The sequence below is a fragment of the Hyla sarda genome, chromosome 4 (genome assembly GCF_029499605.1).
Source record: "Hyla sarda isolate aHylSar1 chromosome 4, aHylSar1.hap1, whole genome shotgun sequence".
Taxonomy (NCBI): domain Eukaryota; kingdom Metazoa; phylum Chordata; class Amphibia; order Anura; family Hylidae; genus Hyla; species Hyla sarda.
The window spans coordinates 17,383,725-17,401,295 of record NC_079192.1 but is presented as its reverse complement, the minus strand read 5'-3'; the positions used below and the strand labels follow the sequence as shown (position 1 = coordinate 17,401,295).

Genomic DNA, 17,571 nt, shown 5'->3' with positions numbered 1-17,571 from the left:
ATAGGACAGTCATAATGCCTGTGAGGAGGCAAAGTCTCAGCTTTCTTTTTGCAAAAAACGTCAGAATAGTCCATATAAGCCTTGGGAAGACCGGATACAGGGGGAACCACAGGGTCACGGCAAGGAGTACTGGGCACCGATTTAAGACAGTCCTTGTGACAAGAAGTACCCCAGTTCTTGATTTCTCCTGTGGACCAATCAAGGGTTGGGGAATGGCGTTGAAGCCACGGTAATCCAAGAAGAATTTCAGAAGTGCAGTTGGAGAGGACCAAAAATTCAATTTTTTCGTGATGAGGTCCGATGCACATTAGGATAGGTTCCGTGCGGTAACGCACGATACAGTCCAATCTTTCATTGTTAACAGAATTGATGTAGAGGGGTCTGGCGAGACTGGTCACCGGGATGTTGAACCTGTTGATGAGAGAGGCCAAAATAAAATTTCCTGCAGATCCGGAATCCAAGAAGGCCGTAGCAGAGAAGGAGAAGGTGGAGGAAGATATCCGCACAGGCACAGTAAGGCGTGGAGAAGCAGAGTAGACATCAAGAACTGTCTCATCTTTGTGCGGAGTCAGCATACGTCTTTCCAGGCGGGGAGGACGGATAGGACAATCTTTCAAGAAGTGTTCGGTACCGGCACAGTACAGGCATAGGTTCTCCATGCGGCGTCGTGTCCTCTCTTGAGGTGTCAAGCGAGACCGGTCAAGTTGCATAGCCTCCACGGCGGGAGGCACAGAAACGGATTGCAGAGGACCAGAGGAGAGAGGAGTCGGGGAGAGAAACCGCCTCGTGCGAACAAAGTCCATATCCTGGCGGAGCTCCTGACGCCTTTCGGAAAAACGCATGTCAATGCGAGTGGCAAGATGAATAAGTTCATGCAGGTTAGCAGGAATTTCTCGTGCGGCCAGCACATCTTTAATGTTGCTGGATAGGCCTTTTTTAAAGGTCGCGCAGAGGGCCTCATTATTCCAGGATAATTCGGAGGCAAGAGTACGGAATTGGATGGCGTACTCGCCAACAGAAGAATTACCCTGGACCAGGTTCAGCAGGGCAGTCTCAGCAGAAGAGGCTCGGGCAGGTTCCTCAAAGACACTTCGGATCTCCGTGAAGAAGGAGTGTACAGAGTCAGTGACGGGGTCATTGCGGTCCCAGAACGGTGTGGCCCATGACAGAGCTTTCCCAGACAGAAGGCTGACTACGAAAGCCACCTTAGACCTTTCAGTTGTAAACTGGTCCGACATCATCTCCAAGTGCAGGGAACATTGCGAAAGAAAGCCACGGCAAAACTTAGAGTCCCCATCAAATTTATCCGGCAAGGATAATCGTAAGCCGGAAGCGGCCACTCGCTGCGGAGGAGGTGCATGAGCTGGCGGAGGAGATTGTTGCTGGAGCTGTGGTAATAGCTGCTGTAGCATCACGGTCAGTTGAGACAGCTGGTGACCTTGTTGCGCTATCTGTTGCGACTGCTGGGCGACCACCGTGGTGAGGTCGGCGACAACTGGCAGTGGGACTTCAGCGGGATCCATGGCCGGATCTACTGTCACGATTCGGCTGGCTGGAGGTGGATCCTCTGTGCCAGAGAGGGATTGGCGTGGACCGTGCTGGTGGACCGGTTCTAAGTTGCTACTGGTATTCACCAGAGCCCGCCGCAAAGCGGGATGGTCTTGCAGCGGCGGTAACAACCAGGTCGTATCCACCAGCAACGGCTCAACCTCTCTGACTGCTGAAGATAGGCGCGGTACAAGGGAGTAGACAAGAGCAAGGTCGGACGTAGCAGAAGGTCAGGGCAGGCAGCAAGGATCGTAGTCAGGGGCAACGGCAGGAGGTCTGGAACACAGGCTAGGAACACACAAGGGAACGCTTTCACTGGCACAATGGCAACAAGATCCGGCGAGGGAGTGCAGGGGAAGTGAGGTATAAGTAGGGAGTGCACAGGTGAGAATACTGATTAGGCCTGCTGCGCCAATCAGTGGCGCAGCGGCCCTTTAAATGGCAGAGACCCGGCGCGCGCGCGCCCTAAGGAGCGGGGCCGCGCGCGCCGGGACAACACAGACGGGGAACGGGTCAGGTACGGGAGCCGAGATGCGCATCGCGAGCGGGCGCGTCCCGCATCGCGAATCGCATCCCGGCTGGGAGTAGTATCGCAGCGCACCTGGTCAGCAGGTCTGACCGGGGCGCTGCGAATGAGAGAACGCTGCGAGCGCTCCGGGGAGGAGCGGGGACCCGGAGCGCTCGGCGTAACAGACACCTTCAAGGTAGGGAACTAAAACAAGTGGGCCGAGGACCAACTCACCTATAATGGTTGTACCGGCACAACACGTCTGAAAACTAAGTCAAGTAAGTTTGCTGCACCTTCCTCCACACGATCCAAGCGTGAACAAAAGGTTCCAAAACTACACCACACTCCCCGGAGATCACAGGGCGCTGCCAATGAGGTAGTCCAATGGATATATAAAATATATAAAAATATGCGTAGAAAGTTTTAATAAACCGTTTTTATATATTCATTGGACTACCTCATTGGCAGCGCCCTTTGATCCTTTGTGGAGTGTGGTGTGGTTTTGGAATCCATTGTATTTAATGGGATTCTGCTGCACTGTTCACACAGCAGAATTTTCGTGCCAGATGTTTCTAGCTCGTAAATTCCAATTTCGGTGTCCACTGAAAGAATGAACCCGTCTATTTTTTCTGCGGACTCCGCACAAAATGCATAGCCGTCCTGTGCGGCCCTAGCACCGGCATGTTATGCTGGAGCCCGTAGTCTGAGGAATGTCTGCACTGAGATTTTTTGTGCGGCCATTCCGACATGTGAACATAACCTAAAATGTCAACCTAACTCCATCAAGTGGATGCTACGATGCAGTGTCCAACATGATGCAAGTACAAGCATTCCATCTCTTCCCAATGAGACTCTCTCGTATGTGGAGGACAACAGGAGTATAGCCTTTGCTGTCATAAATCAATACAGAAGCTAACACAACCAATTTCACCAAATTCACCAGCTCATGTGGGTGTAAGCATCATGGTGAAACAAGACTCTTTACAATACAGCATGAATAAACAACATAAAATATAAGTGTATATACACATTTTTGACTAGTGAGCAAATGCACATACATATTCACAATGTAATGGATGTACTAGATGGGTCTACTGCTGCCATAAACACACATAATAAAAGCATAAAAATAGTTATAATGGAGGACCCATCTGCTCAAAGTTTTCTCCTGGGAAGCTTTGGAAAATTCCCCTAAGATTATTCCAATTGAATGGCTAGAACTAAGCAATTAAAGAGAAGATATATAAAGAAGTCTGTAGAGATTGTGTAGGTAATACTGAAATATTCATTGGACGTAACAGGCACCAGTAATATGATAAAGATCCCTGACATTGTAAGTACCAGACATGCCCCACAGATATCACTCTTCCATCCATCGACCTTACCAATCTTTCACTGAATGATTATGTTCACAGGAATCTTCATGGGCCTTGAAAGGATGACGATCACATTACCAAGAACCATATGGACCCTTGTCATTTTCCAGCTCATTCCTGTTTTCCATTCTGATAACTATCGTTGCAGTTTGGAGGTTCTGGAAGTTGAGAAGATGGAAGGTTTATCACAAGCCGGAGATATTCTATTCGGAGCCATGTTGCCTCTTCATTTAGATAAAGTTTACCAACAAATTTCTTTTCGAGAGAGACCACCTATGACTACCTGTAAAATGTAAATTATCCAATCAATATACACCCTGTTCCAAATTATTATTTTTCTCATTTACCTAAATAATTGATGTAAATAACAGTCCCCATAATTCTCATGTTATCATCTATTAAGAGTACAATTCAAATTTTATTGAACAAGCCTCCTAATGATATCAGGATTTTTTTTTAAACATAAAAAACTTACAGCCCTGTTCCAAATTATTACGCACAGTTAAGTTTCAAAACACTTTATAGGTTGTAAAGAACAGAAAATTGTAATTTGTTATGTTTGCAGCATTTACTGAAATCAAAAGCTATTTCAAACAAACTTTTAACAACATTTTAACTTTTTAAACATTTTAACAGGTCACGTAAAATTTTATCATAGGACCCCTTATTTCATAGCAGCTCCACAAGTCTTGTATCCATTGAACTTGTGAGTTTTTGGAAAGTTTCTGCTTGAATTTGTTTGCAAGATGTCAGAATAGCCTCCCAGAGCTGCTGTTTGGATGTAAACGGCCTCCCGCCCTCATAGATCTTTTGCTTGAGGATGCTCCAAAGGTTCTCAATAGGATTGAGGTCAGGGGAGGATGGAGGCCACACCTTGACTTTCTCTCCTTTTATCCCCATAGCAGCCATTGATACAGATGTATTCTTTTCAGCATGAGATGGTGAATTGTCATGCATGAAGATGATTTTATTACAGAAAGCATAGTTCTTCCTTCTGTACCAGGGAAAAGAGTGGTCAGTCAGAAACTCCACATACCGTGCAGAGGTCATCTTTACACCCTTGGGGACCCTAAAGGGGCCAACCAGCTCTCTTCCCATGATTCCGGCCTAAAACCTGACTCCGCCACCGCCTGGCTGACATCGCAGCCTTGTTGGAACAGGGTGGCCGTCCCGTACCAACCATTCACTATTCAATCCATCTGGACCATCCAGGGTTGCACAGCACTCATCAGTGAACAGGACTGTTTGAAAATTAGTTTTCATGTATTTTTTCTGCCCATTCCAGCCATTTCTGCTTGTGAGCATTGGTTAGTGGTGGCCAAATAGAAGGTTTCTGTGCAGTTGCAAGACTCTGGAGGACTCTACACCTTGATGTCCGTGGGACTCCAGAGGCACCAGTAGCTTCAAATATCTGTTTGCTACTATGTAATGGTATTTTAGCAGCTGCTCTCTTGATCAGATGAATGTATCTGGCAGAAATCTTCCTCAATGTGCCTTTATCTGCATGAACCCGTCTGTGCTCTGAATCAGCCAAAAATCCCTTAATAGTGCGATGATCACGCTTAACCCCTTAAGGGCTGGGGTTTTTTCCGTTTTTGCATTTTCGTTTTTTGCTCCTTGCCTTTAAAAAATCATAACTCTTTCAATTTTGCACCTAAAAATCCATATGATGGCTTATTTTTTGTGCCACCAATTCTACTTTGTAATGACGTCAGTCATTTTGCCCAAAAATCTACGGTGAAACGGGAAAAAAAATCATTGTGCGACAAAATTGAAAAAAAAAAACGCTGTTTTGTAACTTTTGGGGGCTTCTGTTTCTACGTAGTACATTTTTCGGTAAAAATGACACCTGATATTTATTCTGTAGGTCCATACAATTAAAATTATACCCTACTTATATAGGTTTGATTTTGTCGGACTTCTGGAAAAAATCATAACTACATGCAGGAAAATTAATACGTTTAAAATTGTCATCTTCTGACCCCTATAACTTTTTTATTTTTCCGTGTATGGGGCGGTATGAGGGCTAATTTTTTGCGCCGTGATCTGAAGTTTTTAAGGGTACCATTTTTGCATTGATAGGACTTATTGATCGCTTTTTATTCATTTTTAAATGATATAAAAAGTGACCAAAAATGCACTATTTTGAACTTTGGAAGTTTTTTGCGCGCACGCCATTGACCGATTGGTTTAATTAATGTTATATTTTTATAATTCGGACATTTCCGCACGCGGTGATACAATATATGTTTATATTTATTTTTATTTACACTGTGTTTTTTTTTTATTGGAAAAGGGGGGTGATTCAAACTTTTAATAGGGGAGGAGTTAAATGTTCTTTATTCACTTTTTTTTCCACTTTTTTTTTGCAGTGTTATAGGTCCCATAGGGACCTATAACACTGCACACACTGATCTCCTATGCTGATCACTGGTTTCTCATAAAAAACCAGTGATCAACGATTCTGCCGCATGACTGCTCATGCCTGGATCTCAGGCACTGAGCAGTCATTCGGCGATCGGACAGCGAGGAGGCAGGAAGGGGCCCTCCCGCTGTCCTGTCAGCTGTTCGGGATGCCGCGATTAGCCGCGGCTATCCCGAACAGCCCGACTGAGCTAGCCTGGAACTTTCACTTTCACTTTTAGCCGCGATCGGCGCTGCGCGCTATTAGAGGCGGGTCCCGGCTTCACTATGACGCCGGGCCCGCCATGATATGACGCGGGGTTACTGTGTAACCCCGCGTTATATCAGAAGAGCAGAACCAAGGACGTACCGGTACGTCCTTGGTCCTTAAGGGGTTAAAATATCTAATGTTTTCATACCTCTTCCAAGGCATTGAACTATTTCCCTCTTTTCGTCCCCATATTTATTCCCCATCCTTTTCCCCCCATTTTGCTTGAAAATGGTGTCTGCCTAATAATGTGGAACACCCACCTTTAGTAGTTTTTCCTTAAATTGGGCTCACCTGGCAATCTAATTATCACAGGTGTGCGAGAGCCCTGAGACACAATGCCATCCATGAGTTACACAGAGAAACTAAATCTTTAATTTTTGTGACACTTAAATCTCATTTGCATAATAATTTGGAACAGGCTGCATAGAGTATGTCCGGCACCGCTCCTGTGTGAACACGTATCAGTGGAAGAATGCGGCTTAACCTGATAAGTGGACTAGCACGGGGGTGCAGTTCCATGTAACAGTGTGAATGTCCAATAGCGTATAGAGAATAAAAAGAACGCACTCTCCCATGAATAACTTGCTTGAAGAACTGTATTCCTTGAAAGCCAAACATGCTGTACCATGTTTGGCTTTTAAGGAATAAAGTTTTTCAAGCAAGTTATTTACGGGTGAGTGCGTTCTTTCCATTCTCTATTTAAAATGTAAATTATGTTTTCGGAATTTAAGTTTTGTGTTGCTATTGGTAGATACAATGTCATTATTTACTCTTAGATCTCCTTTACTCTGGCTCTACCACTTTGTTGCCACTATTGTAGCTAGCATGGAAGCGTTTCATGGTACCATCCAAATTTACTTACAATGCTTGTCCACCTAAATAACTCTATTTAAATATGAAAAGCCACAGTGAATATGCCATGATCTCACAATGGGTTGTGTCTAAAGACAGAACCAGGCCTAATATAAAGCACTGTATGTGACATCCCAATAAGTTGCGGTCCACCAGGGTATTGAGATGAGGTCAGGAAAATACCAAGGAAATATTTTGTTCCAGAAATTCCTCCTATATCCCATGCAACCAAGCATAGTTGAGATATAAAAATTAGACTTTGGTTTGCTGAGATATAGTTGGTTGTCCAGCTAAAACTAACTTGTCCCCTATCCCTCCGTGATCTCCGGATTGGCTCTCGGTTGAACTTTTTAAATTCCTTCATTCTAGTTTGGGTTCTTTCTCCAACTATGGTACAAATAGGTTTCACATGAACAACTAACATGATGTAGATAACATGACGCACTCTGGTCTGCTACATCTGTATGATTTATGTTTCCACTTTTTTGGAAGGTTTCACCTTGAAACTTATCAACAGATCCAAGTTCTGACATTTGCGACACAAGAGATAAACAGTAACATCAATATCCTGCCCAATATAACTCTGGGGTTCCAGGTTTATGACTCTTGTAATGTTCTTCATTTTGACTTGAGGGGTGCCTTACAAGTACTGACTGGATCCAGCACAGCTATCCCCAACTACCGATGTGCCCAGGATCACCTCCTCTCTGGTTTCATTGGACCAGCCTTTTCCACTCACTCCATTGTTCAAGCTCACATCTTGGGACTCTATAAATATCCTCAGGTAAGACCAAAATTGTATTTTTGCTTAAACTGTATTTTGAAAAGGGTGATTTGACATCAATTTACAGGGATACTCCAGTGAAAAAAAAAATTTCATATCATCTGGCTTCTGAATGTTAAACAGATTTGTAAATTACTTCTATTAAAAAATCTTAATCCTTCCAAATATTATCAGCTGCTATATGCTCCACAGGAAGTTGAATTTCCTTTCTGTCTGACCACGGTGCTCTCTGCTGACACCTATGTCCATTTTAGGAACTGTCCAGAGTAGGAGCAAATCCCCATAGCAACCTCTCCTGCTCTGGACAGTTCCTGACATGGACAAAAGTGTGGTCAGCACTGTGGTCAGACAGAAAATAAATTCAAACAGAAAAGAACTTCCTGTGGAGCATACAACAGCTGATAAGTACTGGAAGGATTAAGATTTTTGTTTATAGAAGTAATTTACAAATCTGTTTAACTTTCTTGAAACAGTTGATATGAAGAAAAACCAAAAAAAATTTTTTTATTGTAAAACCCCTTTAACTCTTCTTTTTCAGATCAGTCATTTCTCTACGAGTCGTCTTCTGAGTGACAGAAAAAAATTTCCATCCTTCTTCAGGACGGTTCCCAATGACGTCTTTCAGTCCCAAGGACTGTCCGAACTTGTGCTGTATTTTGGATGGACCTGGGTGGGCCTTGTGGCTGTCGACAATGACTATGGGCAGCAGGGAATACAGATGGTCAAACATGAGATCACCAAATCTGGAGCTTGTGTGGCCTTCACCGAAAATATTTTAATAAGTCAAGCAGACCGCAATGCTCCACGTGTAGTGAAGACCATCAAGCAATCGACAGCAAAGGTGGTGATCCTATTTTCGACTGATCTTGATCTGGTTCCCATTTTGGAAGAGATGATAAAGCAGAACATAACAGGAAAAACATTTTTGGCTAGTGAAGGGTGGTCTACATCAACCATATATTCCGATGAGAAATTTTCACAGCTTCTGCCTGGTACCATCGGTCTGACTTTCTTCAGTGGCATTGTTCCGGGATTTGAAGATTTTATATATAACGTCACACCATTCATGTCTTTAGGTCAAAACTGGGCAAGACTATTTTGGAGAGACACATTCGGCTGCACAGTCATAGACAATAGAACAAAAATAAGTTATTTGGAGACTGTAGAAAAACAATGCAATGGGAAAGAAACTCTACGTAGTGTCCAGAACAGCTACACTGATGTCTCCAACCTAAGGACCACCAACAAAGTTTACATTGCAGTATCTGCTTTAGCCAAAGCTCTGGAAGATCTTAGAATGTGCAGAGACAATAAATATCTATTGCACCAAGGCTTTTGTACAGACATTTGGAATTTCACACCATGGCAGGTAATGTTACACACAATGAGCAAATAATATAAACAAAATTCAAAAACGCAAAAAAAAATCTAGTTTGATATTTTTTAATTTCTCTTGGTTCAATAAAGACCATCGTCTCCGTCTTTAAAGGGGCACTCTGCCCCTAGACATCTTATACCCTATCCAAAGGATAGGGGATACGATGTCTGATCATGGGGGAGCCCCATCGGCGGGACCCCCACGATCAGACATCTTATCCTCTATCCTTTGGATAGGGGATTAGATGTCTAGGGGCGGAATACTCCTTTAAAGACCATCAATAAATAAATCTGTGGCACCCCAGACATCTGGTGCATGGAGCGAACTTTGCTCTGTGCCAGATGACTGGCGATGTGGGGTGGGGGCTCGTGATGTCGCAGCCACGCCCCCTCAATGCAAGTATACGGGAGGGGGTGTGATGGCCATCACGCCCCTTCCCATAGACTTGCATTGAGGGGACGTGGCCGTGACCTCACAAGCCTCCGGCGCTGCACCCGGCACTCTTAACGAACATCAGGTGCAGCAGGGAGATCGATGCTGGGGACCCCGTGATCAGACATCTTATCCCCTATCCTTTAGATAGGGGATAAGATGTCTAGGGGTTGAGTACCCCTTTAAGTGCAATGTTTGTTCAATTTTTATGATTTTTTTTTGTGTTAGGTTTGTATAGCACAATGGTCCCCAATCTGTCTGACTTATTGATAACTCCTACCCCAGTGTGTCAGCGAGTAAAATGATTTTGGCCTGACGTCAATCACTAGTGTACAATTGTTTCTGCAGCTGCCAACATCTATAGAGCCACCAGCAGCGGGCCCAAGTGCCACATGTGGCTCCAAAGACACTATAGATAACACAGATGTTGTCTACAATAGAGTTGGGCTTAGATGTTGAAAGATTAAACAGTGTATTCTATATCTACAAGGCACAATTCCGATTTGTCAAGAGCTGCTATACATGGCACAGAGTCAAGTCAACAATTGTCCTTTGTTTGAACTTCCACCTATGCTTTGACATTGTATTCGTGCACAAAGCCTTAGCGGTCCATATACCTTTTCTACATACAAGCTCTAATGTCTAATAGGTAGCGTAATGTTCAGTATTCTGCAGTGGACATAACTTAAAAAGGGTATTCCAGGATTTATTTTAATTGACTATGTTACAGGGGCTGTAAAGTTAGTGTAATTCATAATATAGTGTCTGTACCTGTGTGTGACGATTTTCTTGCAATTCTTCTGTGATTTTCGCCCCAATATTTATTTTTAACAGCATACAAAATGACTGTTGTCTCAGGCTTTCCCAGGTTACAGTCCGTCGAGACATTACATCACTAGTCAAGTGGTGGCAGGGAGCCTGTCGGCTTCAATGGGTGGAGCGACCGCTGAGTGGGATAGAGATAATTTTGCAACACCTATAGGCACCCTGATTAGAAAACACTGGTCTTTTGAATGGAATGCAACTCATTTGTAATTCAATGGGTGGGGTGGCTGATGTGTGGGAGGGAGGAAAGTGACCTCACACTTACAAGCACGGAACTATGGGATGTGTAGTTTGAGCGAACAAAATCCAACAGGAAATGCCAAGTTCATAGCCACAGCATTATGGTAATCTCACAACATAGCCATTTAGCCCCAAGACAAGCGCAGATCCTTCCTAAGCATGTCCATTACTGTCTGCCAGGTACATACTAAAATCACGTAACGGTGACCCCTTTAAACGTTTTTGAATACTGATCTATGAACTCCTGCATGGGAGACCTGATATACACACAAGGTAGAACTAAAGTAGAGGAAAAAGAAGAATTAATCCAACCATAATTGGATTTCATGTAATTGAGTTTTTTTTTATGATGACCATCATGAATGCTAGAACTACAGATATTCAAAAATTACTGTAATTTCTGTTCCAGCGATATTAATGACACTTTTTTTTTCTCCTCACATTTTCAAAAGTCTCTTGTGCTCCTTTGAAAATTGCACCAAAATTGCCGAGGTTGGGGCCAAAATCGGCAATTTTGTCGCCACATTTTACAACGTGGAACATTCTGGCGGAAATAATATTCCCTGATGGCTAGTGCCCAGACAAGCGATAATTGTATAAATAAAACATTTCTAGGGCTTAAATGTGAGTTCAGGGGCAGAGACCATGAAAAAAAAATATTTTTTTAATAACATTTTCCAATAATAATTATTTATTTTTGAATAATTCATTAAATAGCATATTTTACCCCCAAAAATTAAGAAAAAAAAAAAAAAACTACCACCATTTCTGTAATTTCTAAACTAGCAAAAAGCTGGAGTGAAATTGGTAAAATGGACTTTCACCCCATTGAAAATATCATAGAAAACATGACATTTACATAGCCACGCCCACTTTTGCAAAACTGGTGTGACTAGTTTAAACACTTTGAATATCTGATGTGAACTTTTTGCGCCCAAACTTTTTTGTGCTGAAACGCGAAGTTTTTTAATATGAAGAGTTTTGAATATGACCCCCATTATGTTGGTTATAGCAAATAAATAGCAAAAGAAAGTAAATATTCTAATATGAAATCCCCCCCACCTCCATGCAGCTTCTGTATTATATGAAGAGGGTGAGATTGACGCTGAACGGTGGGAGAGAATTCTACTTCGATGAGAATGGGGACCCTCCAGCCGTCTATGACATTGTGAACTGGCAACTGAGCCCTGAAGGAACCTTACAGCAGGTCAAATTTGGGAGTTATGACATGTCGACCCCAGAGGGTCTTGTGTTTACCATCAACTCAAGTGCCCTATTATGGGTCACGGGAGACCACCAGGTATGGACTTAAAGGTTTTGTTTACTTCTGAAGCAATACTGGAAAATTACTGGTAGTTAAAAGGGGTACTCCGGTGCTTCAGCATTCTGCGGAGGCCGTCATGACCACGCCCCTCATTATGTCACGCCACGCCACCTCCATTCATGTCTATAGACATGAATGGAGGGGACTTGGCGTGATGTCATGATGGGGTGTGGCCGTAACATCACAACCACTACCACAGGACCCAGTGTTTGTTTAGAACAGCAGTGGAGTATCCCTTTAAACAAGCGGATGCTTTCCTCTTATAGGAGAACAATACCTTCATTGCAGTCAATATTGTAACATATGTACATGGGTATTATTGTCACCTAGCTTTGTTAACCCATGTACTGTCACAAATAGTTTTGAAAAGCCTCATAATGAAAATATTTAAAAAATGTATTCTCCTTTTTAGGCTGGTTTATATACCAACATTCTGGGCATAGAATAGCTGGCTGCTTAAAGTGGTACTCTGCCCCTAGACATCTTATCCAAATCATAGAGGATAAGATGTCTGATCCCTGGGGCTCCCTGCTGCACACAGCGTTTGTTTAAGCGTCAGGTAAGATGTCTGAACTTTGCTCTGTGCCAGATGACTGGCGATGCAGGGTAGAGGCTCGTGACATCACGGTCATGCCTGTTCCTGACGTCACAACCAACCCCCTCAATGCAAATCTATGGGAGGGGGTGTCACACCCTCTCCCATAGACTAGCATTGAATGATGTGCCCGTGACTTCACGAGGCCGTGACCATGATGTCATGAGCCTCCACCATGCATCGCCAGTCATCCGGCAAGGAGCAAAGTTCACTCTGTGCACTGGATGTCTGGGGTGCCGCAGCCAAGATTGCCAGGATCCCCATCAGCTGGACCCCCGCGATCAGACATCTTATCCCCTATCCTTTGGATAGGGGATAAGATGTCTAGGGATGGAGTACCCTTTTTAGAGCAAAGACGGCGTCCCCCAAGAGTGGGTGCCAACAAGCCACTTTACTTTGACCTATTAATTAAGATACAGAGCTAGAACAGTGAACTGAACCATTCTTTGAGTAAAAGAAAGCTTAAAGGGGTATTCCAGAGTTTATAAAAATAATTTGTTGCTTGTGCCCTATAAAAATAAAAAAACGAAATAAAAAAACATGCTTACCTACCTAAGGTCTCTCCGGTCCACTGATCTTCTATGTTTTTCCTGCTTTCTGCTAAGTGTGCTTGGTGCCGCTGCACCCCTGTCATCTGGTGCACGGAGCGAGCTTTGCTCTGTGCCTGATGACTGGCAATGCAGGGGCCGGAGGATCGTGATGTCACAGCCCCATCTCCTCGTGATGTGATGCCCCACCCCCTTAATGCAAGTCTATGGGAGGTGGCGTGGCGGCCCTCAACGTCGGCTGCTGCATCGTAGGTGCAAGACTTCACGACCATGCCCCTCTAGACGTCACAACCGTGCCCTCTTAATGCAAGTCTATTGAAGGGGGCATGGTGCACCTGATGACTTCAGTGCCGCAGTAGAGATTGAAGGGGGTCCAAGCAGCGTGACCAAAGTCAGAGTCCTTAGGTACCAGTGGGATCCTCATCTATAGTTAGCCCCTAGTCACCCCTTTAATAATTAAAATTATTCAAATTCTAATTGTCTATATGTATATAAAGTGTACTTACCTTGTTGTAGTGTCGCAGGATGCATTCCAGAACTCTATGGTTTTTACTCAAGGACCTTTGGAGGTAGTTAGGTGATCACCCACCATGCTTCGTAACGGTGAGTGACAGCTGACATGGACCAATCCAAAACGGCCCTGCCCCTGCCCATATAAGGGAGCGGCGGCCATTAATCTTGCTCTTTCCTCGTGGGTTGCTGATGAGGACGGATCTGCGCAGCTGTCATCGGCAACCACTGGGCCAAAGACTTGAGGCATCGGCCATTATTCCAAAACTGTGAGTTACTTCAATACCATAATACTCTGCAAGATCACTGGACCTAAACAGACCCCTAAATCCAGCGGATCTCTGCAAAACCTAATTCTACTAATCTCAGGATAACCTATCGGTCCTAAGCAACTGTCAGTCACTGCCATGCTGATAATAGACTGTTACTAAGACTGTTACCGTTACTGAATGTACCCCAATTCATTAGTAAAGTTCCTGCAAGTTCAAGTTCAGCACTGCCGTGGACAATCGTTTATTTCTGCACGCACCTATCGTTTCTGGAAAGGGTGGCGATAGGCCTAGCAACTACCTCAGCGTATTAACCCTCACCCTGGCGTCATGAGTGACAAGGGTTAAATTAACCCCTCATATTCCAACACAGCAGCACCCTGACTACACTGTACCCCCCAAGGGCTACCACAATAACATATTCACACCAAAAGAAATCCCAGTATTTGCCTTTTAGCTGGCATATACAGTGTTGTTTGTAAGGATAGCGTTGAGACTTTGAGAGGCGCTGTGATGTGTGTCCATTATCAAAATAATGCTAATACCCTCTCTTTATCACATACCTGGGAACAAATTGCTGCATAAAGTGACAACAATTTTTTTAATTATGGGTGACAAATAGTGCGTCAAAATAATGGCAAGTCATGCATGGGCTCACATAGTTAAAGGGGTACTCCGCCCTTAGACATCTTATCCCCTATCCAAAGGATAGGGAATAAGATGTCTAATTGTGGGGGGTCCCACCACTGGAGACCCCCACTATCTTGGCTAAGACCCGCTCGTGACGTGACAGCCAAGCCCCCTCAATGCAAGTCTATGGGAGGGGGCGTGACAGGATCACTAAAGTGAACAAATACTTGTTAATTTGAAGTACTGGGTATAAGTCCCCTGGGGTCTTGTAGAATAGGACATTGTATGTGTTTAGAGGATGAATGGCCTAGGATTAACTTTTATACATTATATATTTAGCATTTGAACCTTGATGCTCTCACTATTGGTTGAATTTGCATTAAAGGGGTACTCCGGTGGAAAAAAAAATTTTTTTTACTTCAAATCAACTGGTGCCAGAAAGTTAAACATATTTGTGAATGACTTCTTTATAAAAATCTTAATACTTACAGTACTTATCAGCTGCTTTATGCTCCACAGGAAGTTGTGTAGTTCTTTTCTGTCTGACCACAGTGCTTTCTGCTGACACCTCTGTCCATGTCAGGAACTGTCCAGAGCAGGATAGGTTTGCTATGGGGATTTGCTCCTGCTCTGGAAAGTTCCTGACATGGACAGAGATGTCAGCAGAGAGCACTGTGGTCAGATAAAAAAAGAAATTGAAAAAGAAAAGAACTTCCTGTGGTGCACACAGCAGCTGAAAAGTACTGAAAGGATTAAGATTTTTTAATATAAGTAATTTACATATTTGTTTAACTTTCTTGCACCAGTTTATTAAAAAAAAAAATAAAATTCCACTGGAGTACCCCTTTAAACCCTCATTTGAGTTATTTGCTAGGAATTTCCTATTCATTTCCAAAATTCATTTCATTTCCCTATTCATCTCCAAAATGCCTTCATAAACTACTTATGGTATTGTAGGTAAGTCATTGCTTAAAAATCATAGTAGATAAAATATACAGGACAATTATATACAGAAGCGGTCATAAATGTTTAATATAAGTTCTGTATACTCTGGATTAGTTTGATTATGACTTCCCTCTTTTTTTTTCCTTTTTTTTTTCTTTTTTTTCTTTCTCCCTTTCTCCTTCCCCCTCTCTCCTCCCCCTCATTACCATTCCCCTTTCGCAAGACAGTCACCGGTTTAGCCACTGTAACATGCAGGGATAGTTCCCTGCTGAGCCCCAGTGGGCATAAAATAAGCTATGCCCAAATAATTCTTATTTCTTTTTTTTTTTTTTGCGCTTTTTTTCCCTTTCTTTTTTTGTTACTCTTCTCCCTTTTGGGCCGCTTTTCCTTAAAATTGTTTTTTTTTCTTTTTTTTCTCTCTTCTCTTTTATGAGTACTTTCTTTTGCTCTTTCTTTCATTTATCTTCTTTTCCTTTGATTGAGTGAATAAATGTTATACACCTTTAAAGGAGGAATGGTAAATTTCTCCTAAATGCGACTACAGACCAATGTACTAATGTATTGTAATTATATAAAATGAAAAATAAAAAGTAAAAAAAAAAAATTTGGCATGTGATGATTTCTAGACATTGAATATGGACCATAATAATAATAATAATAATATAGTTTAATAGACTTTTTAATTTTAACACTTTAATCTACTTCTTTCAGATGATCCTTCTGATGATTTATCCTTTACTTCCACAATGTTGGTTGTATCTTTCAGATGCCCTCGATTGCTTCAAGTGCCCAAGTGATCAGTGGCCAAATCCTCAGAAATCCAAGTGCGTTCAGAAGCCTATCGATTATCTGTCCTATGAAGAGCCATTGGGTATCACCTTGACGACCACCAGCATTGTGTCATCTTTGATCCCGAGTTTCATTTTGAGACTATTCCTCCAATATAAAAACAGCCCCATAGTCAAAGCCAACAATTTATCTTTGAGTTGTCTTCTTCTCACATCTGTGTCCTTGTGTTTCCTCTGTTCCTTAGTTTTTATTGGCTACCCTCAGCTCGCCCAGTGTCTCTTCCGCCAAGTTACATTTGGCTTAGTGTTTACCCTTTGCATCTCCTGCATTTTGGCTAAAACCATTTTGGTTGTCTTTGCATTCATGGCTACCAGACCAGGCACCGGTCTGAAAAAATGGACAAGTCCTCAAGCATCCTACCTGATTATTTTTATGTGTTTTGTAATTCAGCTGATCTTTTGCATTGCTTGGCTCTCTCTCGCTCCGCCATTCCCACAATACAATTTTCAAGTTCAATCCGTTCTCATTGTTGAGTGCAACGAGGGGTCACCCATCGCCTTCTGGACCATGTTGGGTTATCTATTTCTTCTGGCCACTATAAGTTTCATTATGGCCTTCTTGGCTCGGAAACTTCCTGATGCCTTCAATGAAGCCCAGTATATTACGTTTAGCATGACGGCCTTCCTCACTGTCTGGATATCTTATATCCCGGCCTCTCTGAGTGCCCAAGGGAAATATACAGTGGCTACGGAAATATTTGCTATCCTGGCCTCCAGTTGGGCTTTGGTCATCTGCATGTTTGTTCCTAAATGTTTCATATTATTGTTCAAGCCTCAGAAGAATACCAGAGAATATCTAATGAAGTCAAAATTTGTTCTAAAAGCTGTGTAATTTTGGCTTTGTTTTCCATTGTATACAGTATGCAAAATCTATGATGATACAGGCACCACAGGTGCCAAGAGTTGACTTTGTTTTCCTTTTGGTATGATGTTCTGTGATACCACAATGTGTACTATCACACAAGAGGGGAATAAAATCAATCACTCTCGTACCTCTAATCAGAAGAACTATCCAAACTGGCATAAAGATCTCAAGCATAAAGCTTATGAGGAAAGATTTAAAGAGGCTTTTCCAAGATCAATTTTATCTCCTGTCTACAGGATTGGAGGTGACTAGCTTAAAAGAATAGAGGGGTAAATTGTTCCGCAGAGAGTGTTTTCGAACATTAAATGAGTTCTGTAGTGAATAATAAACTATCCCCTATCCAAATCATAGGGGATAAGTTATAGATCACGGGGGGGGGGGGGGGTCTGAGCGCTGGGGCCCCCCACGATCTCCTGAACA

At 42.9% G+C, this 17,571-nt stretch overlaps 1 protein-coding gene across 1 annotated transcript; it reads left to right on the top strand.

Annotated features, from left to right (window-relative positions):
* Positions 1-3,494: 3,494 nt before the first annotated feature.
* Positions 3,495-17,118, top strand: LOC130367297 (extracellular calcium-sensing receptor-like). The gene is made up of 5 exons (XM_056569704.1): positions 3,495-3,724; positions 7,451-7,742; positions 8,281-9,111; positions 11,690-11,917; positions 16,150-17,118. The coding sequence occupies exons 1-5, from the start codon at positions 3,495-3,497 to the stop codon at positions 17,116-17,118; spliced, it is 2,550 nt and encodes an 849-aa protein (XP_056425679.1).
* Positions 17,119-17,571: the final 453 nt, after the last annotated feature.